At 44.1% G+C, this 24834-nt stretch overlaps 1 protein-coding gene across 3 annotated transcripts in view; it reads left to right on the forward strand.

Annotated features, from left to right (window-relative positions):
• The first annotated feature begins 1503 nt into the window (after nt 1–1503).
• Nucleotides 1504–24834, forward strand: part of celsr2 (cadherin, EGF LAG seven-pass G-type receptor 2) — a 69300-nt gene continuing 45969 nt past the window's right edge. For all 3 annotated transcript variants that reach the window (XM_063474108.1, XM_063474109.1, XM_063474110.1), the window contains exon 1: nt 1504–5265. In XM_063474108.1, the coding sequence (XP_063330178.1) occupies nt 1722–5265 (3544 nt within the window). In that variant the 5' untranslated portion in view covers nt 1504–1721. The remainder of the gene's footprint in view (nt 5266–24834) is intronic.

Raw genomic sequence — 24834 nt, forward strand, 5'->3', positions numbered from 1 at the left:
CTCCTTTAGCCCATCGGTTATGCCTCCAACTACTACTTATCAACATAAGACAGAGGACTGCTCAGTCATCGCTTGCAGTGTCTCCCTCAGTAGCAGCAGTCTGAAGATACTGAGTGCACTGGGCTGTAGGAGAGCTTGGTCCTCGCAGGACATTCACTTCTGGGAGTGAGCTCTGCATCATCCGCTGTCAGATTTGGTTGGTATGCAAATTGCAGAGAGATACGAAACCAAGGCTTCACCACATGAGATGTCAGGGCAACTGGTCAACAGACACTAAAGTGTGATGGTGCCGTTCCCTTCGGAGCTGAAACAGGCATAATCTTTAGATTATGGAATTGGCCAGATTTAGTGTGCCATCTTTTATAAAAACTATTTTCGTTGCTGTTCGTCTACAAAAAGTCCAAAAGGGTCTTAGAAACTCAGCACTGACAACTGCATGGAACTTGTGCTGAGACACTTCCCCTCATGCTGTCATTTCATTATTTATGCTGCTGTGTCAAAACGGATTTATTTATTTTTTACATGTTCATTCACCGAAGCAACAAGCAGACATGAACATGAGCAGTTTTGAGCGAGCTTGCAGGAGGATCCTCTCTTTGCTGTGTGGCTGCAGTTTGCCCAGCAGGTGTCAGGCGCACTCAGAATATCAGCGAAGCGCCGAGTTTCAGTCCAAAGTTGCGCCTTGCTGCTCCGCACCCAAACTGAATTGTGTTATCATCGCTTTAGATTAATATGTGTTACTCTGAATATTTGAGTAAATTGAAAAGTTCCTAACTTCTGGAGCCTATCTGCACGAATGCCTCTTGTGATTCGGGTGTGTCTACTGGTACTCGGATGTTGCTTTTATTGCTCTTTAAGTAAGAGCAGGTGAATGAAGCCTTCGGGAAAACAAAGCACGGGAATTAGTGGATCTGAAGAAAACACCCGCTAAACAAAGAGGACTTGAATGTAGCTGAAATGTAATCCTCCTCTTTTTAACATGAGCCCGAGAATGCAACTTATCTTAGGTTGAAACAAGGTCAGCCAAAACCCACAATTTAAGGAATTCCGACCGGTTAATGAGCCAAACCATTCCGGAGGTGAGTGGTGGTGATCAAAACGGTTCTTCTTAGTCGTTATTAGTGAGTGCAGCATTAATACTATACTAATGAACTGAATGTTGTCTAATGAACTCCTTAATCCGACTCTGAATTGCTGCTGTTGTTCTGCGTTAATTAATGACGCTTATGGGAAGTTTCCATTTATCTCCAGTGGCAGGCTTTCTGTCAAGTCCTCAGACCCCTGTAGAGCCTCTCTCTCTCTCTCTCTCTCTCTCTCTCTCTCTCTCTCTCTCTCTCTCACACACACACACACACACACACACACACACACACACACATACACACACAGGTTTATTATAATGAGGAGCCTGGAGACACTGGGGGGGAGCAGGAGCCATTTTTCTCATTGAAGCGGAGTTGCGCGGACGGAGCGGAGGTTTTGCTGCTGCTGCTGTAGCCGGCGTGTGTGAGTGTGTGTGTGTGCGTTTGTGTGGATGTGAGAGCAGCTCCGGCCAAGGTTACTGCGGGTTAACCTCTTAAAAACATCAGCCGGAGTGAGCGGAGAGGAGTGCGCCCGCTGAGAGCATGGCTCTTATTCAACAAAGGGAAACTTACAGGTGGAAAGTTTAAAGAAATTAGGAGCCGCAGAATTCGCCACTCGGGCGCACAAACTGAGGAGCGATGCACTTCGTTAAATGGGATTTGTTGCTGTTACTCTGCTGTTGTAAACTGGTCGCACTGATCCGCTGTTACGTTGTTCACATCGGTGAGGATGCCGGAGCGAGCGCGGTGGTGGCCGGCGCGGAGCGGGGCGCGCGGTGCACCCTGGATCAGGTGCTGGCTCCAAAATTCACCGAGGGGTTCCTGGAGACTGACGCGGCAGCGGGCATCGTGTTTGTTTCGGGCTCCATAAAGTGCCCCTCGCTGCGCTCAAACCCCTTCACCTTGTACACCGTGGAGGACTGCGCGGACTCCGGCTACAGGCACCTCCTCACCAGCCAGTACCAGGTGCATGTACACGGTAGGAACTGTTCAAACACGCGTAAAAGAAAACCTCAGTGGGACATGGAGATCCTCACTTTGTTCAGTACCCACAGCCATCACAGCTTAGAGTGCCACCGAGCAGATTCTGCTCTATTCCCAGTGGGAGGTCTACTGCCTGGCCCTCCAATCCGCTGCAAAGTCACCAACAGCCGTGAGTTTTATTTCTCCGAAGGGAACTTGTTTGTGTCTGAGAAGCTGTGCTGGAGGCAGGACACTCTCCTGGAGCTGGACGTCCTCTGTGATGTACTCACAGGGAGTGGGCTGAATGTTCAAGTCAGCCCCATCTCCATCCACTGGCGTGTGGGAGAGGGCCCCTTTAGGCAGGGCCACATAGAGAAGCTGTTACAAAGGGCAGCTCAGTCTGATTCAGGGATTTTAAGCAGGAGGAGTAGAAGAAGCATCAACAGCAGCCCCCAGTTTCAGCCACCAATGTATCAAGTGTCTGTGGCAGAGAATAAGCCTGCCGGGACTCCTGTTGTTGTTTTGAAAGCAGTGGATGTGGATGAAGGCGAGGCAGGCAGGCTGGAGTATTTTATTGAAGCTCTCTTTGACAGCCGCTCGAACCATCTTTTTGCTGTGGACCCATCCAGCGGTGCTGTGTCTACAGTAGAAGTGCTGGACCGGGAAACAAAAGACACCCATGTGTTTCGTGTGACCGCAGTGGACCACGGCACACCCCGGCGCACAGCCATGGCCACACTCACTATCACAGTCAGTGACACTAACGATCACAGCCCTGTGTTTGAGCAACAGGACTATAAGGAAAGTATCAGGGAGAACTTAGAAATAGGCTATGAGGTGTTAACAGTGAGGGCTACAGATGGAGATGCCCCCATTAATGGGAACATCCTTTATAACATCCTCAACAATAATGGGTCCAATGATGTGTTTGAGATTGATTCCAGGTCTGGCGTAATTCGCACTAAGGGGCTGGTGGACAGAGAAGAGGTGGAAGCCTATATGCTGTTAGTTGAGGCGAATGACCAAGGTCGTGACCCCGGGCCCCGCAGCGCCACAGCTACTGTTCACATTGTGGTAGAGGATGATAACGATAACGCTCCTCAGTTCAGTGAAAAGCGCTACGTGGTCCAGGTGCCAGAGGACATGACCCCTAACACAGAGATCCTGCAGGTCACCGCAACAGATCAGGACAGAGGGAGCAACGCTGTCGTTCACTTCAGCATCATGAGCGGAAACACCCGTGGGCAGTTTTATATCGATGCTCAGACAGGTAAAATGGACCTGGTGAGCCACCTGGATTATGAGGCAAACAAAGAATACACGCTGAGAATCAGAGCTCAGGATGGGGGACGCCCACCTCTGTCCAACATCAGCGGCCTGGTTACGGTGCAGGTGCTGGATGTTAACGACAACGCCCCCATTTTTGTCAGCACGCCATTCCAGGCCACCGTGCTGGAAAATGTGCCGCTGGGTTACTCTATCATCCACATCCAGGCTGTCGATGCAGACTCTGGAGAAAACTCCAGGCTGGAGTATCGGCTCACTGAAACCACGCCAAACTTCCCTTTCTCCATCAATAACAGCACGGGGTGGATTGTAGTCGCAGCCGAGCTGGACAGGGAGAGCGTGGACTTTTACAACTTCGGAGTGGAGGCACGTGATCACGGCTACCCCGTCATGTCATCTTCAGCCAGCATCAGCATGACAATCCTGGACGTCAACGACAACAACCCAGAGTTTACGCAGAAGGCGTATTACATGAGACTAAATGAAGACGCGGCCGTGGGGACCAGCGTGGTGACCGTGTCAGCTGTGGACCAGGACATCAACAGTGTGGTGACGTATCAGATCGCAAGTGGAAACACCCGCAACAGATTCTCCATCACGAGCCAGAGCGGGGGTGGGCTCATTACGCTGGCTTTGCCTCTGGACTACAAACTGGAACGCCAGTACGTCCTCACTGTCACGGCGAGCGACGGCACCCGCTTTGACACCACCAAGGTGTTTGTTAACGTCACTGACGCCAACACACACCGGCCTGTGTTTCAGAGCTCACATTACACCGTCAGCATTAATGAGGACAAGCCCGTGGGCACCACCGTGGTCGTCATCAGTGCCACAGATGAGGACACGGGCGAGAACGCGCGCATCACCTACTTCATGGATGACAGCATCCCTCAGTTTGACATTGACCCCGACACGGGAGCTGTCACCACGCAGATGGAACTGGACTACGAGGACCAGGTTTCCTATACGCTGGCCATCACTGCGCGGGATAACGGCATCCCACAGAAATCTGACACCACCTACCTGGAGATACTTGTGAACGATGTGAACGACAACTCTCCCCGTTTCCTCAGAGATCACTACGTTGGTGCGATTATGGAAGACGTGCCCGTGTTCACCAGCGTGGTCCAGGTTTCTGCCACCGACAGAGACTCTGGCCTCAATGGCAGAGTTTTCTACACCTTCCAGGGTGGGGAGGATGGCGATGGAGACTTTATAATTGAATCCACCTCCGGCATTGTTCGCACTCTGCGCAGGCTTGACAGAGAAAATGTGCCCATTTACACCCTGCAGGCATTTGCAGTAGATAAAGGTATCCCTGCCCTGAAAACACCAGTAAACATTCAAGTAACAATCCTAGATGTGAATGACAACCCTCCTGTGTTCGAGAAAGACGAGTTTGACATTATGGTGGAGGAAAACAGCCCCATAGGCCTCGTGGTTGCACATATCTCAGCCACAGATCCAGATGAAGGCAGCAATGCACAGATTATGTATCAGATAGTGGAGGGAAACATCCCAGAGGTGTTTCAGCTGGATATCTTCTCCGGAGAGCTGACTGCTTTAATAGACCTGGACTATGAGTTGAGGTCTGAGTACGTCATTGTGGTCCAGGCCACCTCTGCGCCTCTCGTGAGCCGAGCCACAGTCCACATCAAACTTGTGGACAAGAACGACAACGTGCCAGTCCTCAAAAACTTCCAGATCATCTTTAACAACTATGTGACCGACAAATCGAGCAGTTTTCCCACTGGAGTGATCGGACGCATCCCCGCGTACGACCCAGACGTCTCCGATCAGCTGCACTACAGCTTTGACGTGGGAAACGAGCTGAACCTGGTCCTCCTGAACCAAAGCACAGGAGAGATCCAGCTGAGCCAGGCCCTGGATAACAACCGGCCCCTGGAGGCCTCCATGAGGATCTCAGTGTCAGGTGAGATTGTTAGATAACTCTCTGTAATCCACCTCCACTCCACCCAGTGAATGAAAAAAGTGCAGTAATGGGAGTGCAGGCTTACAGGGGTGTATTCTTACTGATTCTATTAACGCGTAGTGTCTCTTCATTTACATTTTCTCTCCATTTCACTGGGTAATGGAAGTGATGACGGCTTAAGTGTGTCTCTCTTGGCTTGAGTATTCCAGCGTGATTCTCCTGTAATAGAAATATTCATGAAGGAGGATTAATATTCATTGAAGCATATTTGTAATTCACTTTACAGGAAAAATCACTCAGGGTCATAAAAGTGCACTAAACCATTTCCTTTTTTATTAATTTTTTAATTTGGCTGATTTAATGGGGGACTTCTAACACATGTATTTTAGTCCCCTGGTTATATACACAATCCTGGTTTAGCTCAGTCTATTGTCAAGATATAAATAGCTGTTTGTCTGAGTGAGTAGAGTCTCCAGTGGCAGACTGATCATGTCCCATAATTGCCCGTCATGCCCACTCCGTCATACAATGAAAGGCATAATTCAATAATGGTTCATATCTGTAGCTTTATTTTGTTTGTTAGTGTGTTGTTGTTGTTGTTGTTTGAATGAAGAGTTGATGTGTGTGTCAAGCCCTGTTCTTTTGTTCTAATCTGACAGAAAATGCTTACATTCAATAGCAGCCAGGATGGTGAAAACTGATAATTCTGGTTTGATGATGCTTTTGAATCACATAAAGTTCACATCGACAAAATTTGCTGATTTTTCTGTTCATGAATTAGGAAAGGAAATATCACACAGGTCTAAAATGAGCTCCAGACATTCTTCAGTTCTCTTTTTCTTACTCTGCATGTCTTGAACTGTCTGTCTCCCCTGCACCGTTCATTTTGCGTGTCAGCACAAATTACAGAGTTTTATTTGCTCCTTTAATGAAATTGAACCTAAATTGCACCCAAAGAAAGTGTGTGGTTGTGTGTGGGTGGAGAGTGGTGATGGGAAGGAGGGGTGGTGACGGTGTTGTTTTTACCCTCTGTTGGAGCTTATTTGACGCAGTGTGATCTGCTGTAAATCTGCCTTCTCTTTGACCTTGGCACAAGCTAAGAGAGAGGGAAAGGAGCTGGGAACAGTATTAAGAGATTGGACATGAAGGTTAAGGATGAAAATAGCAATTTAACAGGAAAAGAGCAGATTAAGGCTGGCAGAAACCTTCGTGTTGGTCTTCTTTGATGGCAGTAGAAGTGTGCGTTCGCTGGCTGACGGGTGTTGCACGGACTGGTTAGCGTGGGTAGTCGTTTTGATAGATTTGAGCTGAGCTTCCACTCTCTGGAGAACAATGGTAAGCCGTCGATTAAGGGGCAGGCGCTTGAGCTCATACCAGGCTGTGGTTGGGGGTAACAGCTGTGACTCCACCAAAGACCAATTAGAGGCCGTGGTCCCCCCAGTGCGTCCAGCACCTGCTGGGGTTTATGTGTCAGCACCCCTGCAGGAGACAGAAGGAGACAGAGGAAGGCTGGAGGACAGAGGGGAGGTGAAGGAGTTTTTTGTGTGTATGTACAGTGAATACAAGTTGGAAAATACAGCAGTACTGTAAACCAGCAGAAAAGTCATTAGACAGGAGTTGCTGGAGGAGGAGATGGGGCAGAAATATGAGCTCCTTCTATAGATCCTGCTGACCCCAATTTTCAAAGGCTTTCCCCTCCAGGGACCTCCCAGGTCTTCCCATTATCTTTCTCTTTATGCTACTGTTTAAGAGGCCCCTTATGATGGACGATTTTTGATGGGCTCCTTTGTACGTTGTTGGACTGTGATTAACATCACTTCTGGGTACCGCTCTTCACACCGAAATAGATGTAATAGTTTAAATGTGGCAACACTTTGCTTTAAGTTTAAAGTGTTTCATATGCACCATCTCTGAGAAGGTAACCTTTAAATAATCCACACCATCCCCCCCAAAGTTAGGTTTGGTAAAATAACCCGTTGCACTGAGTGTCGCTTATCTTTTCAAAATATTATTCACATCACTTCCACTCGGATTGTTGTTGAGTGATCTCAGATATAAAACAGTCTGTGACTTAAATGTCATAAATAACCGCTGAAGTGATCGTTGGATTTTGTCGATTTTGATATTGCCATACTGACTAATATTCCTAACTTGTACTGTAGTTCAGCACAACAAAAAGTTTGAAAAGACCTCCTTGTTGCACAGTTAAGCATTTAGGAAAACCACATGAAGTATACAAAGTGTTGCAAACTGCACATACAGTTTTTGGTCTAGTTCTTAAAAATATAAACTGAGCAGTGTGATTCAATGCTTTTTCGTGGAAGAACATTAGACGATCCCCCGTTGTGCTTTGCAGGTTAATTATTTACTGAATGAGTTTCAAGGAGCCCAACTATTAAATGAAAAAATGTGCAGTGTTTAACAATCTAGTTAGAAATGTATCGCAATGAGAAGGGCAGTGGCTGTTGCTCAGACCGGGTCATCTGCCAGTGGGATGGTCAGGGCTTTGATCCCAGGCTCGTCCAGTCAGCACGGCCAAGTGTCCTTGATTAAGATACTGAACTCCAAATTACTCCCGATCAGAGTGTGAGTGTGTGTTTAGTGCCTGCTTTATGGGATAGAGTCTGTGTGAATGTGAGAATTGTAGTAGAAGTAGAAAAGTGCTGTGTAAGTACTAGTACATTTACCATTTAGCAAAGACTCCGCACCACCATTCTGTGATGTGATATACACAGTTTAGAAATCACCTAAACTTTATTTTCTTACTGTTTCTGTAAAAAGATGTTTTCATATCAGACAACATACATGCCAGTACAGTATATATATGTATATGTAATAAATCACTATCAGTCGATAATATTGGCCTTCTGATGCAGTGATTAGCACTGTTTCCCCACAGCAAGCAGGCCCAGGCAGCAAATCCACCACCTGCCTTTCTGTGTGGAGTTTGCATGTTCTCCCTGTGTTTGCGTGGGTTCTCTCCGGGTACCCCACTTCCTCCCACAGTCCAAAGACATGCAATTAGTGGGGTTAGGTTAATTGATGACTCTAAATTGTCCATAGGTGTGATTATGAATGGTTTTCTGTCTCTCTGTGTTACCCCTGCGTCAGACTGGCGACCTGTCCTGGGAGTACCCGCCCCTCTTGCTTTATGGCGGCTGGGATAGGCTCCAGCCTGCCCGCGACTCTGAGCTGGATAAGCGGAAGAGGATGGAAGTTGTTGAATAAATGTTGAAACTAAACCACATTTAAAGTGATGTGGCCAAAAATTAAACAGTATCTGTACAAAGAGGTCATGCACAGTAAACAGAAGGAGAAAGTGTTGAATTGGAAAGCTTGCCTCAGAAATGATTACCCGGGACGGACTAATATCTGCTTTCATAGAGATGATCAAACTTTATCTTGCTAAGATTTCTTCAGGTGGGTTTGATATGCCCGTGGATTTCTTTATGATTTGGGTAAGATAATTAGTGAGGAAATACATGTTATCCAGCAGCAACAGTAGTCCCTCATTGCTATTCAAATTGGCACTACAATCACTCAGAGCCAATAAGCAGGTTCTTCACAATACATCTGACAATCACGTAGCCTGGGGATCTTACTGGCTGTGTGCACTTGCATAAATTAGTAATCATAACAGTTTAATTATGTTAGCCAGTGAAGGAACCAGATTTACAGGAGTGGTGTGCAGGTATTTGAGCCTGTCTCATACTGAGTGGGTGAAAATAGACTCAGAAACACAGAATCAGGATTATGTCTTTTGATTTCAGCTTTGAGGAAACTGTTGTTTTGCAACTCAGCATTTGACAAAATGGAGACTTTTTTTTTTTTCTTGCATGTTTTATATCATGTCGCTTCAGTGTTATGAAGAGAATTCCCATCACACTGCAGCATGAGACACAGGTTTTCATCCATGGGATTAGGCATTCTGCATCTGTATCCTTAGATCTGTCAGACTAGTGTTGACATACCCGGGGCCTCATCTACTGTTCCCAGGCAAGCGTGAGCCTGCATAAATAGGTGTTTGCATTTGATTGCAGAGATTGTTTCTCTGCTTTTCTCTCATCCGTAAAGCCCTGTTAATTTTCATATAGAAAGTGTAGCTAATCATTATCTCACACTGCTAAATGTGAGGTCCGCTCATTTGCCTGAATATTTGTTGCACTCTAAAGTGACTGGCACGGTTTAGCTTTATACTCCGCGAACTGCTAGAACATAGTACCCACCTCATCCCCAGTGTGGCACCAGGACACTTTGTCCCTTTTAATCATATTCTGACTTCGAGCCAACACCGTGCCCCCACTTTGAAAGCATGAGTGCTAAAATTTAACAGACAAACACGCCTCCACCACTAAAGACGGCAGAGCGATTCAGCTCACATCACACTGCGGGTTGTGCAGGCGCTCAAGTTACATGGTGGACAGCGGGTATTGTCTCTGTCTGGTCACTGTATGGATGGAACACCCTTTTAACTTTCAAGTGTGAGTCTGAAGTGGCTGCGGATGCTGCAAGGTTAAGCTGCTACTCTGTCAAATGTGTGTTCGAGCCAAAGTCGCTGGCATTAAGCCCGACCAACTGGGGCAGGCGACAAATATGCTCAAATGAGTCAAGATTTTGCCTTTTTTTCTCAAAAGATAATTTGGCACATAAGATATCCAGACGCTTGAATTCCATGTTGGCTTTTTTATTTTTGTCAGATAAAACTACAGGGCAGGAATTTTAATGGTGGGGACTCTGCTGCACCAAGTGCCATGTATATAACAGCCAACTCATTCACAGCCTGTGTAATTTCATTAGGATCTATTAAACCTTTAAGCTGCCTGCGGTTGGACTTTCTCGAGGGGATTGTCTTCTGTTACACTAGCCCATCAAGCTGCACATATCTGGTATATTTCTGTGTGTGTGTGTGGGCCTCAACAGCTGGACCGGCCTGATTACTTTTCTCCACACTGTCATATAATTAGTAGAGCCTGTGCTCTTTATGTTTGATAAATTTCGGTTTTCCTCTTGCTCTCAATTCGCAGGAATCAAAGTCACTGCTTACGAAGCTCGAGTCATCTGTAACGCCTAACTCCTTCCATTCTTCCTGCCTCCCTCCCTGGATAGCGTTAGTCACACTCGCAGGCTTGCGTGGAATGTTTGTAGCACTGTTTCTTTTCTTTTTTTTATCCCTTTAACATCACCTATCACCTTGATCCTGTTTCTCTTTCCCTCTTTTTGTTTGCCTGTCACTATTTCCCATTTTTCTCCTATCTGCCCGGGTCTATGGCTCTCACCCCTGCAACCTCCACTGTTCCCTCCCATCATTTCGAGCTCCTCCACCCTCCCTCTTTATCCCCGTCCTCCCCTTCCTCTCCCTCCCTCTCCCTCCCTCCTTTGACTGTTGTCCCCCCCTCCTCCCCTTCTCTCTCTCCCCTGTGAAAGGAAGAATGCCTAAGAGAAATGCTTTGTTAAGCACACAGTTGTCATGGTGAACCCAGCAATGCCTGAGAAATTCCTTGTGGGTGGGGATGAGGGGGTAAGGCCTCTTTTGTGGAGCAAAGATCGGGGGGAGGGGAGACCCATAAAGTTCTAAAGAGCAACTGTCCGCATCTCCGTTTTTCCAGTGAAGCATGTAAGGCTCTCTGTGGACCTGTAATGCTGGAGGACACACTGACCTGTCCTGCCGGCTGCTTTCATTTTAACAGGACACGAAGAGAGTCGGCCGACGCCGGACTGCAGATATAAAGTTTCCAACCGCTGTGTTTTTGAACGCTAAAGTGCATGTGGGACTTCAGAGGCACTTTGTTTTGAAAGCACCAGAGAGTTTTAAGCACATGGACATTTGATAGTGTCCTCTTTAAGCGCTGTGATTTGTGACACAGATGCATTCAGAGGGTCTCCGATTTCTTGCCGCCCGCATGTTTCTTGGCAGCAAAACATCCTCCCGTGGGCCTCGCTGCTGCACGCTTGGTTGCGCTGAAGGTCCAGAGGTGGTGAGGTAGTGCAGAGTGAAGGTGCGGGTGAGATGGGGTGGAGGGGCGGGTGGATGACATCATCTATGTGTTTGGAGGGGAAATCATGTTTGGGATTAAGGCCGGCGCATTGCTGGGGCGAGGCCTTGCGGTGCTTGCATATATCGTAGCATTGTCCTGCATTGTCCTCGAGATCCCAGCAGACAATCGGAGTGGGCTCTGTCTGCTGCTGCCCCCACCACCCCCACCCCTCTAACCTCCTTGTGCCTTTGTGTCCACTTGTTTGCACCAGTCCTGTCCGCTACGGGAGAGTTTCACCAGACCTACTGTTCCTTCATGTATTACACAGTTTGCAGTTCAGTCTGTTGCAGAAAGCTTTTGGTGAATCACCAAGAAAACAAACAAACAAAAACAACAACACATAAATCTCAAGTACAATGAGTCCTTATCAGACATACTTGCTATAGGAACAATAGTGGAGCACATAACTAACTCCACATAAAAAATGTGAAAAATGATCCGATATGTTGGCTCACCAAATATCCTTATCCGTCTTAAACACCTGATATCGGCCGGGCTATAGCAAATGCATATGGTAGTGACCTGTTCAGGGCATACCATGCCTCCAGTCATATGACAGCTGGAGTAAAAGCCCACTGCCACCGTGAATTGGATAAGTAGAAGAAAATGGATGGATAAATGTAGCTGTTGAAATTGATACAAGTAATAGTTAAAGGGTTGAAAAAGGTGAATGTGAAATGGTAAACCGTCTAAATCTACAGCTGGTGGATGAAATGCAAATTTGTCCGAAAACAACATAAGCGACAGTTAAACTGTGTGAAAAACTTTGAAAGTTTATCTCTCTATGCTGTGGGGGTGCATCAGGGCTGGGAAGCACAGCTCTCCAACAACAACAGCATTGACAACAACAACACACAGAGCACTTTCTTGTCTCCTGTGCAGTGACGATAACACCAGAGCTCCACCCGAGTCCAGAAATCATTACGAGAAAAGACGTTTCTCACACTGTGAACGTGACAGATTATGTTTATTCAACAGCCTGTTACCTTTACGCTACATTGCACTCATTTAGTACTGAACCAGGCCGAGATTTCACAGTGACCTGGTTTCATATGCTTCAGCTCTGCAGTTCAACCTGTCAACACAGGACCGTTAGACACGAGGGTACGAAGTGCGACTGGTAGAGGTGGTGAACCCTGGAGTGCAGAATTTTAAGAGGTTTCATTGCTGACTGAATTATATTAAGACAGACTGAAGGGTGGGGAGCTAACTACACAGATGGTGTCATCCTGAGTTAGCTGAAGTGGTGTGTTTACACTTTCACAGTCTGGTGGCATTTGAATGAATGAATAACTATCTTTAGAGTTCACTTAGATGTTTTTTTTTTCTTTTTTACTTTTAGCACAGTTCCCGATCTGGACTGAATGTTTTCCACATCGTCTTCTAAAAATACCTCACCTGGCACAGTGTGCAAAGGTTTTTTTTGTTTTTTTATTTTAAAGCAGAGCTATCAAAGACAGAAACCGGCTCTGTTTTGCTGACTCCTGCTTCAAAGCATCTCAGTTGGATGACAGTTGTTACTTTGCTGTTGGATGCTCAGGATCCAACATCATTCGCTGTTGGTATGTTTGAGTAGCGGCCTCCTGCTTGGTCACGTCTCTGCATGCTAATGTCTCTTTACTGTTGCGCTGACATTGGTTTTTCTTTGATATGTAAATGTTCCGATTCGAGGAGCTCGAATTCTTTTCTGTGACTCTGAAGCCGCTTCGCTGTAGAGGAAAGGAAATCTGTGGGCTGTCCTCTTGTTTCGGGTTTTCAGAAACAGCAGAAAAGTGTCATCAGGGGATGCTCTGGCAGGTTCCACAAATGAGTACTGATGGCCTCTCTCCAGCCAAGTCAGCTTTCCTCTGGAATGGAGAAATCAAGAAAGGGATTTACTCCGACTCCCCAGGATTGAAATCCTTGGGTTGACATTGAGCTACACAAGCAGTTTTCATTATTGACTTCACGGGCGGTGGAGGAAATGTGTTGTTGTGGTGTGGTTATCATTACAGCTGATCTCTGGTCTCTTTCTATTTAAACCCAATTGCTCTGCAGAAAAACAATAAAAACAATTTATTTATCTTGTATTTTCTTAATGAAACGACGTCAAATCACATAAATAAACTTGCTCACGGGTAGTTATGATGCTCGCTGTAATTTTTGCTGTTTGACGTAATGGCTCTAACACTGCTCAGATACAGATCGCAGTAAATCTGCTGCGTAGGAGTTTTCAGCGTGCCGTCCGTTCACTCCCGTGTGCGAGAGCTGCAAGTGGGTTTTCTGTTAAAGCACGAGCTGTTTGTGTTCAGTTGTGCTGTTTTTCCCAACAATGCACTTGAGGTGAGAAGGGCTATACAAAAACCAAGCGCACATTTGCTTCTGTCGCCTGTCACCGTCTGTAAGGCTTTGAGCTGCAGTTGTTCAAATATGTTTCTCTTGATTAGAGAAGCTCTCCCTGCTTTTCTCTCCAGGCTGTTACTTCCTCAGCTGTGTTGACTTCGAAGACAAGCAATACAAATGTATGATGATAGCGGATAGTGTCGCTCAATGCACACAAATCATTCCACAACATTAAAACCACCTGCTTTTTGTCGCTGGGGCATGGCTACAGTTGGTTAGTGGGAGTTTAGAGAATTGGGCTTGTGCCGCCGCTCGATGATGCTCGACGCCATGAGGTCAATATTAAAGACACCAAGATTTCTCAGTGCAAGTGAAATGCTAGGAGTCAGTACATTTGAAGCTCTATTAAGAAATCTACTGTATACATTTGCAGGCTTAACAATTTTGAGAACAAGATCACTGTGGGCTTAACAGATATAAGGTTTGGGATCACATGCAGTGAGTGTTCATTGTGGAGACACTGGCGTGATTGTCTGTTCATGGGAAAGTGATTTAGGTGTATTTTTTAATTTGTTCTTCTCTTCTTTTTGTGTTATGTGACTTGTTTTGCTTCTATGGAGTATGAGTCTGGAATAATTAAGGATTGATTGATTGATCAGATTGAGATCTGGCAGTGTGGAGGTTGCTGCTGCTGCTGCCCTGAGGGGGTGTGTTTTGTCTGCAGTAATAATTAGCTGGTCGGTACGTGTCAAAGTAACCACCACATGAATGTCAGGACCTAAGGTTTCCCAACAGAACATTGCACTGCACTGCAATGAAATGATCACAGCTTATCATGTCACCTGTTCAGACAAGCAGACTAATAATTAGTAAGTAAATAAAGTTTATTTTGATAGTGTTTTTTGAAACAAAGAGCAGTCACAGAGTCCTTAACAGAGGTAAATAGCTAAAAACCAGCCCACGCCAAAGTAAAGCGGACACACAAACACTACCCAGAATGCATTTCTCAACAGATGAGTTTAAGCTGCTTTTAACGGATGTCAAAGAGTCAAAGGTGTGAAAAGAGCACGGTAAGCTGTTCCACAGTTTTGGAGTTTAGGCTTGTAAGGAACAATCCATCTTATGTTTCAGACACAGAATTATATTGATCAGTTGTTTTAAAGAGCTCACTACAGCTGTAAGTTGTATCACTACAAAGTGGAAGCATTTAGAAACAAAAACAAATTGCAGTTAAAGAGCAGGGTCTCTGAGTCACCAGTGCTCTGTTGACACAGTAACTGCAGAGCTCCAGACCTCCCCTGGCACTAACATCAGCACAAAGACTGCACTGGGAGCTTCACGGCATGGGTGTCCAAGGCCAAGCAGCTCCTGGCAGCGTAATATATAGGTGGCCCAGTATGTTTTTCCGCATTGTGCATATAAATGGATCCACTCAAATATGTTAGACCTTCTCATAGAAGTGTGTTTGGCAGTAAAATCAAAAATATGTGTTTAGATTTCATTTGACAAAAGCAGATGAAATATAGACAGAAAACAGGAAGACGCAAAAAGTATTGTTTAGTTTAAAGTAAATATAAAAGGCCAAACAACGTGTCTAAAGAGCAGGAATTGACACATTATGTATCATCTGTATAATTTCCATAAAATGCAAAGTTTTTTATTCTGAAGCTCTAACATCAGATTTTATATATGTTTGAATAAAAAATACAATTCAGAGATTTAGGGATTATTGCTGAGTGTTAAGAAGCTTTTGAAGCGACTGATAGGGTACAATTTAGAAAAAAAATCTTCAGAAAATTCTCCAAGTCTTGTCGATTGTCAGTTTTAAGTTTTTAAGCTGGTGGGTCTTTGTGGGGGAACCTGTGGAGTGTTGGACTCAGTGTTAAAAAATCTTAGCTGTGGCTCTGTGCATCCTCCCTGTGGTGTGACTGAGCCTTTGGTCTTTCCTGAGAAGCTTTTCTCAATTTCTGATGAGTGGATGATGATGTGAGCTGCTGCTGGTGGGTGGAAGCCTGGCAGGATTTGTTAGAGCATTTTATGCAGAGGGGTTGTGGTACTGGTAGTGGTGGGGGTGGTGGGATGTCAGCCGCAGCCTTTGCTTGTCTAAAGGGGATCAGTAAAGGAGGGGAGTGAGGAGGGGTTAGGGGTAATGGGATGAAAAAGCTACCCCTCCGTGCAATGCCTCACTTCCACCTACTAACCAGCCAACAGTCTCCATTCAGACCGCAGCTGAGTGTGCTTCACCTTTCAGCCCTGCTTAATTCAAACAGGCCACATTTTATTGCGCCCCATTTTGATCAAAAGAACCCGAGACTCCTGCTTCTGAATTAAATGAACACCAAACTGAGTCCTCTTAGCTTTAATTAAGGAGGAACTGGATAAGCTTGATCTAATAGATATTAGGCAATTTTAAAGTCTGCCAGGGAACTGGGCCGCAGTGCTCCGTCACCACCACGACAAACTTTTTGTTAACTCAGTTTTAACTCAGCCCACACGAGTACTTACCAGTGTCTGTCCAAGACTGATTTGAGTGTTTCTTTTTAATTGGAAGAAGTTGATAGAAGCTCAGCTTGCTCACTGGTATGAAGGTGGGTATTAAGCCTGTTGTCGTGCTGGGCTTTAGTCTCTTCCTGTGTGTTCAAATTAAGTTGCTTCCCAAGGAAACAATGATCCAAAAAAAAGAAAAAAAAAACCTCCATAAAATTGTTAAAAGGAGTTTGTGTGGTTTAATTTTTATTAATTACCTTCCATGAAAATTGCTTCAATTTGAATGTAAGTTGTTAAGTCAAAATTCAGCACAACACAAGTCGTTTTCTGTAGCCTCAAACTTGTTTTCAGCGTTTCATACCGACAGGTCGCAGCACCCGTAAAGTTTAGCCACAGACTGACAAACAGGCCATAAATGTGTCTCAAAGTAGCGACGCGAGTGAGCCGCTACAAGAAGAACAAGTTAACTGTGAATGAATCAGGGTCCCAAACACACATGCAGAGTCCAAGTAATTAGTCTGTGTGATTAAAGGCAGCTCCAGGGGAAGAGTATTTAATTTAAATTAAATGAGTGTGTGTCCCTGTTATTGTTGGCCCGACAGAGCCTGCGGTCTCTGTGGTTTGTTTGATTGACTGTGCGGTATGAACGTCTTGCCTTTCTGTGACCTTGTGTGAACACAACTGTAAGGTGTTGGTTAATCATACATAAATGTAATACTTCTGACAGTAGTTTCACACTACAGTAAGCTTGTTAATATTATACTACTACTTAGTGAAGAACCCTTGGAGTGGAGCTGCTTTCACTGAGTTTCACTAGACTTAAAGTTGATATTCAGATAAAACTCCTTATTGTAACTGACCCTAAAAACCTCAGAAACATGGTGTCTAACCAGATGCTTACTCTGGCATTAGCTTGGTGTCTGGTAACACTGTGAGGTATCTTGGAGCCATTTTATGGCCTTCAATGTGCATATTACACTCATATGTAGGACTGCTGTCTTTAATCTGCGCAATATCTCTAAAAATAGAAGCATCCTATCTCAGAGTGTCTCAGAGTGAGTAATAAATGCTGAAAATGTATTACTCATGCATTAAGTACTTCAAGGCTGGACTATTCAGTATTATCAGGATTTTGATTAGTCCTGTTGTGATAAAGCTTGTAGTTAGGGCTGGATCAGGATCACGTGACCCTGAACTCTCCCTTAGTTATGCTGCTACAGATTTAAGCTGCTTTTTTCTTTTTCTCTACTTTCTTCCGTCCCGGTTTCTTCCTGCAAAAAGGGAGTTTTTCCATCCCACTGTCACATAGTGCTTGTTCATAGGTGGTCACGTGATTGCTGGGGTTTTCTCTGAGCGGTTGTGGCACAGTGAAAGAGGGGGTCATCTACCACGGTTGGTGGATTGATCCCCTGCTTCTTTAGTCTGCATGTCAAAGAATCCTTAAGCGTGATACTGAACACGTCGCCCCTGATGTATCCATCAGGCATTAAGACATCAAGGTTAGTGCAAATATGTCAGTAGCAATAAGACAGACATGAACATGGACCTTCTGAGACATTTTGTACAGAATATAACTGATCAGTATTATGTAATATTTATTTCTGATTAACATGCTTTTGATTTTCTCTTGGTATTTCTTTTCATTTTGTTTATTTAGATCTTTCCTCAAGTATGCAAATAAGAAAAACAAACCTGTAAGTTTGCAGAGCGACTCGCAGGTCGGAGCTGTAAAGGCTGCGAACTGCAAACACATTCGCAGGCCTTATCCCTCCGAAGTGATTTTTAATTTATGCTCTTCCTGCTGATCTTAGAAATGGGACCCCAGCTTTGTGCTCTTTGATGTACTGAGTACTCGGTGCATGCTGCACATACTGTAGTGCATTTCTTCTGAACAACTAAGACAGGCTCTGCTCACCCTCATTACCTTCTTACCCGGAGGTCCCCCCCCCCAACATGACACAGTTCTGCAGCAAAACACAGAGCCCCCTCTGAGGCAGCATCAACCTCTCCAGGTCACAGATTAAATGCTGTTGTGCTTGAGTGAGATGTTCTTTGGGTGCTATCATTAGACATGTGATGAATGGCTGTTTGAGTGCCATTATTTATCAGCTCTCCACTGTCATTATGATAAATGCTATTTTTATAGTAGGTCTAATGCGTTTCCCATCCCCACTGTAACAGGAGGCGTTGTCATTGGCTCAGTGTTTAACCAGCACATTAGTGTTTAACACATGAATGTGTGTGTGACATCTGCTAAAGTTGCTCTGAGCAAGAGCGAGCAACACCGACAGTGCTGACATAATATAAATAATGTCCATATTTCAGACAGTACTAACTATAAAAAGATCTAGCATGCTAAACTTGGCATGCTAATTTTAGCATTTTAGTATGCTAACATTTGCTAATTAGCACCAAACACAAAGTACAGCTGAGGCTGCTGGAAATATCATGAGTTTAGCGTGCATTTATTAATAACTTACAGCCCTTTTTTTAAACTTGGTGAAAAGGCTAAAATTATTAAACTTGGATGGCATAACTTTGCAGATCAGGTAAAGGTTCACAGACTTAACTGAGGTAATGAGGGGTTTGGTACACAGGAAGAGCAGAGAAAGGAAAAAATCCGGAAACAGAACTGTGAAAGAAATCCGGGTGGAACAGGTAATCACACAGGAAAGAGGCACAAGAGGGCAGGGAAAGAGCAACAAAATAAAATCCACAAAATATGAGAAATATACAGTGATTGAGACATTTCAGTTAAGACTCTAAATGGCGCTCGAGGAAAGTTTCTGGGAAATTTGAATGTGCATACTCGAGTAAACAGAAATCCATGTTTCAGGTGTTTCAGCCTTAACCATATTTTTGGAGCAACCAGCCGATTAACATTGCTACACTAAAAAATATAACCAAAAATCTTCTAAGGACATTCAAGTATCCTTAAAATCGTACAATCTTGTGTACAGTTAAATGTAAGGATAGGAAGAAGTCCACAGATTTCAGTAGGTGTGTGTTCATGTTGTCAGTAGCCCCTTGGTATTACACCTGGGGCTAGTGACAACCTGCAGGAGCTGCTCAGCCATGGGAACCCATGCCACGAAGCTCCTGGTGCACAGTTTCTGATGTTAATGCCAGAGGACGTTTGGAGCTCTGCAGTCATTCAGTCATCAGAGTGTTGGAGACTTTCACGCGCTTTGAGCCTCAACACTTGGCGACCCCACTCTGTAACTTTACATTGTCTAAGACTACGTCCACACTAGCCCGGATAGATTTGAAAACGGCGTTTTTGTCTGAAAACGCTCCCCGTCCACACTAGCATTTTCAGTCGTTTTCACAGAGTTGTGTGTCCACACTGAAATGGCCGAAAACGCTTACGTAACAGTACTGCACATGCGTGAAGCGCAAGAAGATTCGGCCTGCCTCATTTCTGTCTGCCATTTATTTACTTTCCGGCTTGTTGAAACGTCGCGGCAAAAGGTCGAGGAAAAGCGCCGAGTTTTTTTAAATTGACTGACAATGAGGTGGAGTTGTTGCTGCGAGTAACACAAAAGTCCAAATTGCCAAAGTGAGTGAGAATTAAATAATTTGAAGAAAAGCATGTGGAGCATGTACAAACTGATATTAATCCTTAATAGGGCTGTCAAAATTGAGAGCAAACAAAGCAACTGCTGTATAAAACCCTCCGTTTAATTGTTTAATTGGTCACATGACTGCATCACATGACTAAAATGCGTCATTTTCGAAAGTCTGTGTTTTCGAGTGTCCACACTGCAACGGGACAGCTCCGTTTTGAAATGTATTCGCTTTCGAGAGCGTTTTCAAAACGCTGTGTTTTTCTTTGGGGAAAACGCTGTCTCAGTGTGGACGGGAGGCCAAAACGGAGAGAAAACGATGCGTTTTCAAACGAAAACGCATTAGTGTGGACGTAGCCTAAGTTGCTGTGTTTTCTAAACACTTCCACTTTGCAGTAATACCGCTTATAGCTGGTGGAGGAATATCTAGGTGGGAAGAAATTTTATGAACTGATTTGTTTACTTTACTGTACCGTACTCAAATTTGGTGAGCTCTTGCAAATGACTGATTCTTTCACAAATGTTTGTAAGGGCAGACGGCATGGCTAGGTGTTGGATTAAATGATATGTATGTAGGATTAAGGCCTGGCTTAAACTTCAGTGTCTGTTCTTCTTGGCTATATATTTAATGTAACACCACAGTATATTGGTTAATCTCACACTATCATGAGAACAGTAAAACATATGATTTTATACGTAGTGTTCTCATTATGGTAAAGCACTTCAGCTAAACTGCTTGCTAAGCCCTTCGTTTTCATTGGCTCAGCGTTTAACCAGCACATTAGTGTTTAACACACAAATGTGTTTGTGACATCTGCTGAAGAGCAAGAGTAACACGGACAGTGCCGACATAAAAAAGCCACTTCCTGGTTTTCGTTAATTAGCTTTTGTCTCTTTCTGTCTCTCTCCTAGCTTTTAGCCGTCTGAAGGTGAAACCTGCTGTGTCTTTTTCTTTAGAGAGGTTTGTGTTCCTTGAGTGAGATGCAGCTAGTCTTGTTTTTTTGTTTTCTTTTTGTTATCCCATCTCACCTTAAAATTCAAAATAACATCTTCCAGCATACAGAGAGGAGGGTAAATAGCTGATAAACTGTCACTTCACAGTTCAGGGGGACTCAGAGGGCCTGGGTTAGTGTCACAGTGCTGGGTGATGTCTCTGTCCTCTCAGTAACTTGGTCACACAGTCTTTCTGATCTTTATCCACCATGACTTTGTTGACATTTTCTGGGATTCAGCTGGGAGATTTGATGGCAACTTTGTGGTCTAATTAGACCAGTCTCACTGATTTGTTCTCTCTCTCTTGCTCTTTGTCCTGACCTTTCTCTCAGTCTTAGCCACTAAGACCCAGAGAAAGCTTTAAAAAGAAATCCATATAGTCTGGTTTGAGTATATATTTCCTTATATCAAGCACTTCATTGTAAAGATTCTTTGTGTCCATATAATTCATGCCAATGAATTATTTGATTTTCCTTACCGTTAAAGCCAGGCTTTGTTGATATTTCAGAAATGCAAAGCTGAGCATTTCTCCTGTGCAACATCCTGGCTGATAATTTATGTTCTTGGCTTGGAGGCCTCAACCTACAGTCAAACGAGGCCCGTCTGGATCTCTGAGAGACCTCTCTCTGTAAATCATAATGAGACAACCTGTTTACATTCGTCTCTTTATTACTGGAAATGTATTTGGCTCTGATGACGTGCTGGATTTTACATTAGAAAAGGTGAGTCATGACCTTCAGAGTGCTGTGTTTACAATACAGACGATTCAGCTTTTATCAGACAGCGCCTGTGCTCGTCTCACTCTTAACTTAAAAGCAATAAATGCGTCAAAATCTGTGCACGTATTAAATTATAAATGCAAAAAGTCTTGCTGTTGACTAATGACTAAACTAACCATCTCGCCTCTGCTTGTATTGACGTATAGCTCGCCACCACCCACCCACAAACACACACACACACACACACACACACACACACACACACACACACATATATATATATATATATATATATATATATATATATATATATATATATATATATACATATACACACACACACAAACAAACACACACAATGCTGTACACAGCCTTGGCAGTGCTGCAGCCACAGTGTGTGTTTAATCTTTTCCCTGGCGCCACTTCCTAGCTGAGAGCATTCCTGGCACCCAGAGGCCCAGAGGGGTTGGAGTTGTGGGCTGAAAGCAGTGTCACACTTCAGAGCTGGCAACTTGTCTCGTTACCAACTAAGCATCTCTCTTTTCCTCCTTTTCTGGCCCAAAATGCTTCGCTTGCCCTCCGTTCCTTCAGCGAAGTATCCTTCCATGGAGAATGACCTCTTTGAAGGATGGTCTGGTTCCTTTCAGAGGAGATTCTCCTCGCGCTCAGTTTCCCAGCGCTGCGTCTACCTCTGGAGCGCTGCCCGAGTCCCCCATCCAAGAATGCGAATTGGCAGAGGACATAATTAAGGCGATGTCTCTCCTCATACATGGTCTAACCTTTAAGAGCCCCAGTTCACTGAGAGCTGTGTTGTTCTGGCTACTGTTGCTGCAGAGTATCAGTTAATATACGACTTGAATAGATAAAATGGGTTGTTGTTTTCTAATTTAGGCTAGAAAGTGTGTCTACAGTTTGCAAAAAGCACTGCGTTACGTTGAAGTTTTACTACTACTTTATTTAGTAGTAGTAAAACGCTCTGCCACGGCAGTATGCAAGAAACAGAGACCAAACAGGGTATTTCTTTAGTAGTAAGCAGATGAAGAATCACATACCTAAATTCGTCCATATAATCATAAAGTCTTTATATTTTCCACAGTGGGTAAAAAATGGAACATTAAATATTTCAATTTAGTCTGTGGAAATATGTTTCTAATGTACTGTATGTTTCACTTGGAAAATAATCAAGATGTTATCAGATAAAGCTATCAGAAAGTAATTTCAGAGACAAATCGTAGCAGACTGTCACTAAAATCACTGGTTTAAGCCCTGAATACACTGAAATAACAGGTCGATTATCCTGTGACACCTCATATTTTTCTTTTCCAGCCACCAGGTCCTAAATTCCGCCTTCAGTCTTTAAACAGTGGTTTATGACAATAATCAGGAGTGTGACATATAATGAAAACAGTAACTTTGTAGCTTCTGCTTCAAATTAGTTTTTTTTTTTTCTAAAAGAAGATAGAGCATCATCTGCCTTTGTCTTCTCTTTGTCATCTTCTAGACTCTTATCTGCAAACATTTCATTGTGTACACAGGTGTGTGTGTGTGTGTGTGTGTGTGTGTGTGTGTGTGTGTTTACAGTAGAGTGTGAATTAGGAGCGACCCTCCTTGTTTTTGGTCTTTGATTTATTCCCTGCACTTCCTCTGCTAAGGCCCTGTATTATTACAGTGCTGGAAGCGCTTGAGTGAAAACTGAAGGATTAAAGCCGTGTCAAACATGCTTCTCTGTCTCACTTCCTCTATGAGCCCCCCTCTCCACTCGTCCCCATCCCACCCTCCTCTTCTTCCTCTCCTCCTCCCCTTCCCCCTTCCCCCCTCCCCTTGGCACTTTGTGTTTAAACTTGTCTGGTGCCAAAACAGGGATCTGGTAACTTTGAGCAGTGCTGTTTGTGTGAGTTCTGCTCACAGGTTCTGCTCTCTGGCCGGCGTCCAGACACCCCAAACAAAGCGTCCCATTGATTGTTTTGGAGGGAGAGGCCGAGGCTTGTTTTAGTGACACATTTGATTTGATTAAGCCCACTTTGTGTTTGCTCTCGAGGCTACAGAAACCCGCGGGCCGGCTAGATAGACAAAATGATAGTGGTCTCTCGCCGTGACCTCAAAGTAAGCCTGTGTAGCTTTTTAAAGGCGGATTGATGTAAGCTTCCACTTGGAAAATAATAATGTTTCAGTCTTTAAATAGACTGGTTCAAAATAATCAAATACAGATTATGGTGTTATTCTGCGATTACAGTGGCTGCAGTAGTGGCATTTCAGCAAAAGCCACTTAGGATTAATTAAGACACATGAACTTTTACATCAGCCGTATTCTGACATTTTGCTATAAATGCTTAGAATAGAAATGATTGTACATGCTTCTTTCACTGCTGCTGTTGATTTTTGAGCATTTTTAAATAATTTGTTGGCATAAAAAGGGAAAAAGAGAATGTTTGTACAGCTTAAAGTGTTTGAATATTGTCAAAGTGTTTTGGCAATTTATATTTATGATGACAATAAAGCAAGAGATGTGCCATGTACATTTAAACTGGTCCTAAATGTTAGGAGAACATTTAGCAGAAATGAATTAGGTTTTCAACAATGCAGTGCAAACTGTTTGTTGTGTAACTGTGGGCTGGCTTTGGCCCTTTGTCACTGGGCAGAAAGCCAAATGATCCAGGTTAGGAAGTACATTTGTGTTAGACTGTTTCTATCGACTGGATTTAGAGCAACATTGAAGCTGTAACAGACAAAAAAAAAAAGGTTTTGTGCTTGTTAGCCACGCACTGGACTTCCCTGTGTGCTCCTTACTCACATCGAGGCTGTTTTCATTATAATTTTACTCCTCAGTGAGCAGTGCTCCGACTCGTACTGTTCGACTTCCAGCTCATACTTGCTGATGAGCATTTTTACTTTATTGTAAATGGGCTCACAGTGGGGGGGAAATAACCCAAAAATATCAGCTCAGCAAAGTCATAAGTCAGTGCAAATGTTGGCCTGATATGATGCAACATAATGTCTACATTAGAAAGTGGACTCTTTAGTAAAGACCTAACACACAAATTCATGCAGTGTACAGTCAAGACATCATGTACAACAGCAGGAGTAAAACAACACTGTATTCAGAGCTGAACATTTGAAGTGTACTGATAATTAAACGCTACCAGGATCTGGTTTTAAAAACAAGAGATCCGCTGAGCTGAGAATTGCTGAAAGTGGTGAATTTGAGACTCGAGGCTTTCAGCGTGGCATGTATAATGAAGTAGCATCTCTGCTTCCGGACAAAGAAAGCAAAGAGTGAGCTGTGAATACAGGCGTGAAATTGCTGATTAGAAAGTTGGAATGTATTGAAAGAAAACATACACTTGTTCTTTCTTAGGGCTGGCATTCATTTCTTATCTACTCTGGCACAAAACAAGAAAAACACCCGTCTGAGCCAAGAACAAGTAAAGAGGTGTTATTATTATAATA

The sequence above is a fragment of the Pelmatolapia mariae genome, linkage group LG5, assembly GCF_036321145.2.
Source record: "Pelmatolapia mariae isolate MD_Pm_ZW linkage group LG5, Pm_UMD_F_2, whole genome shotgun sequence".
In the NCBI taxonomy this organism is placed as follows: Eukaryota; Metazoa; Chordata; class Actinopteri; order Cichliformes; family Cichlidae; genus Pelmatolapia; species Pelmatolapia mariae.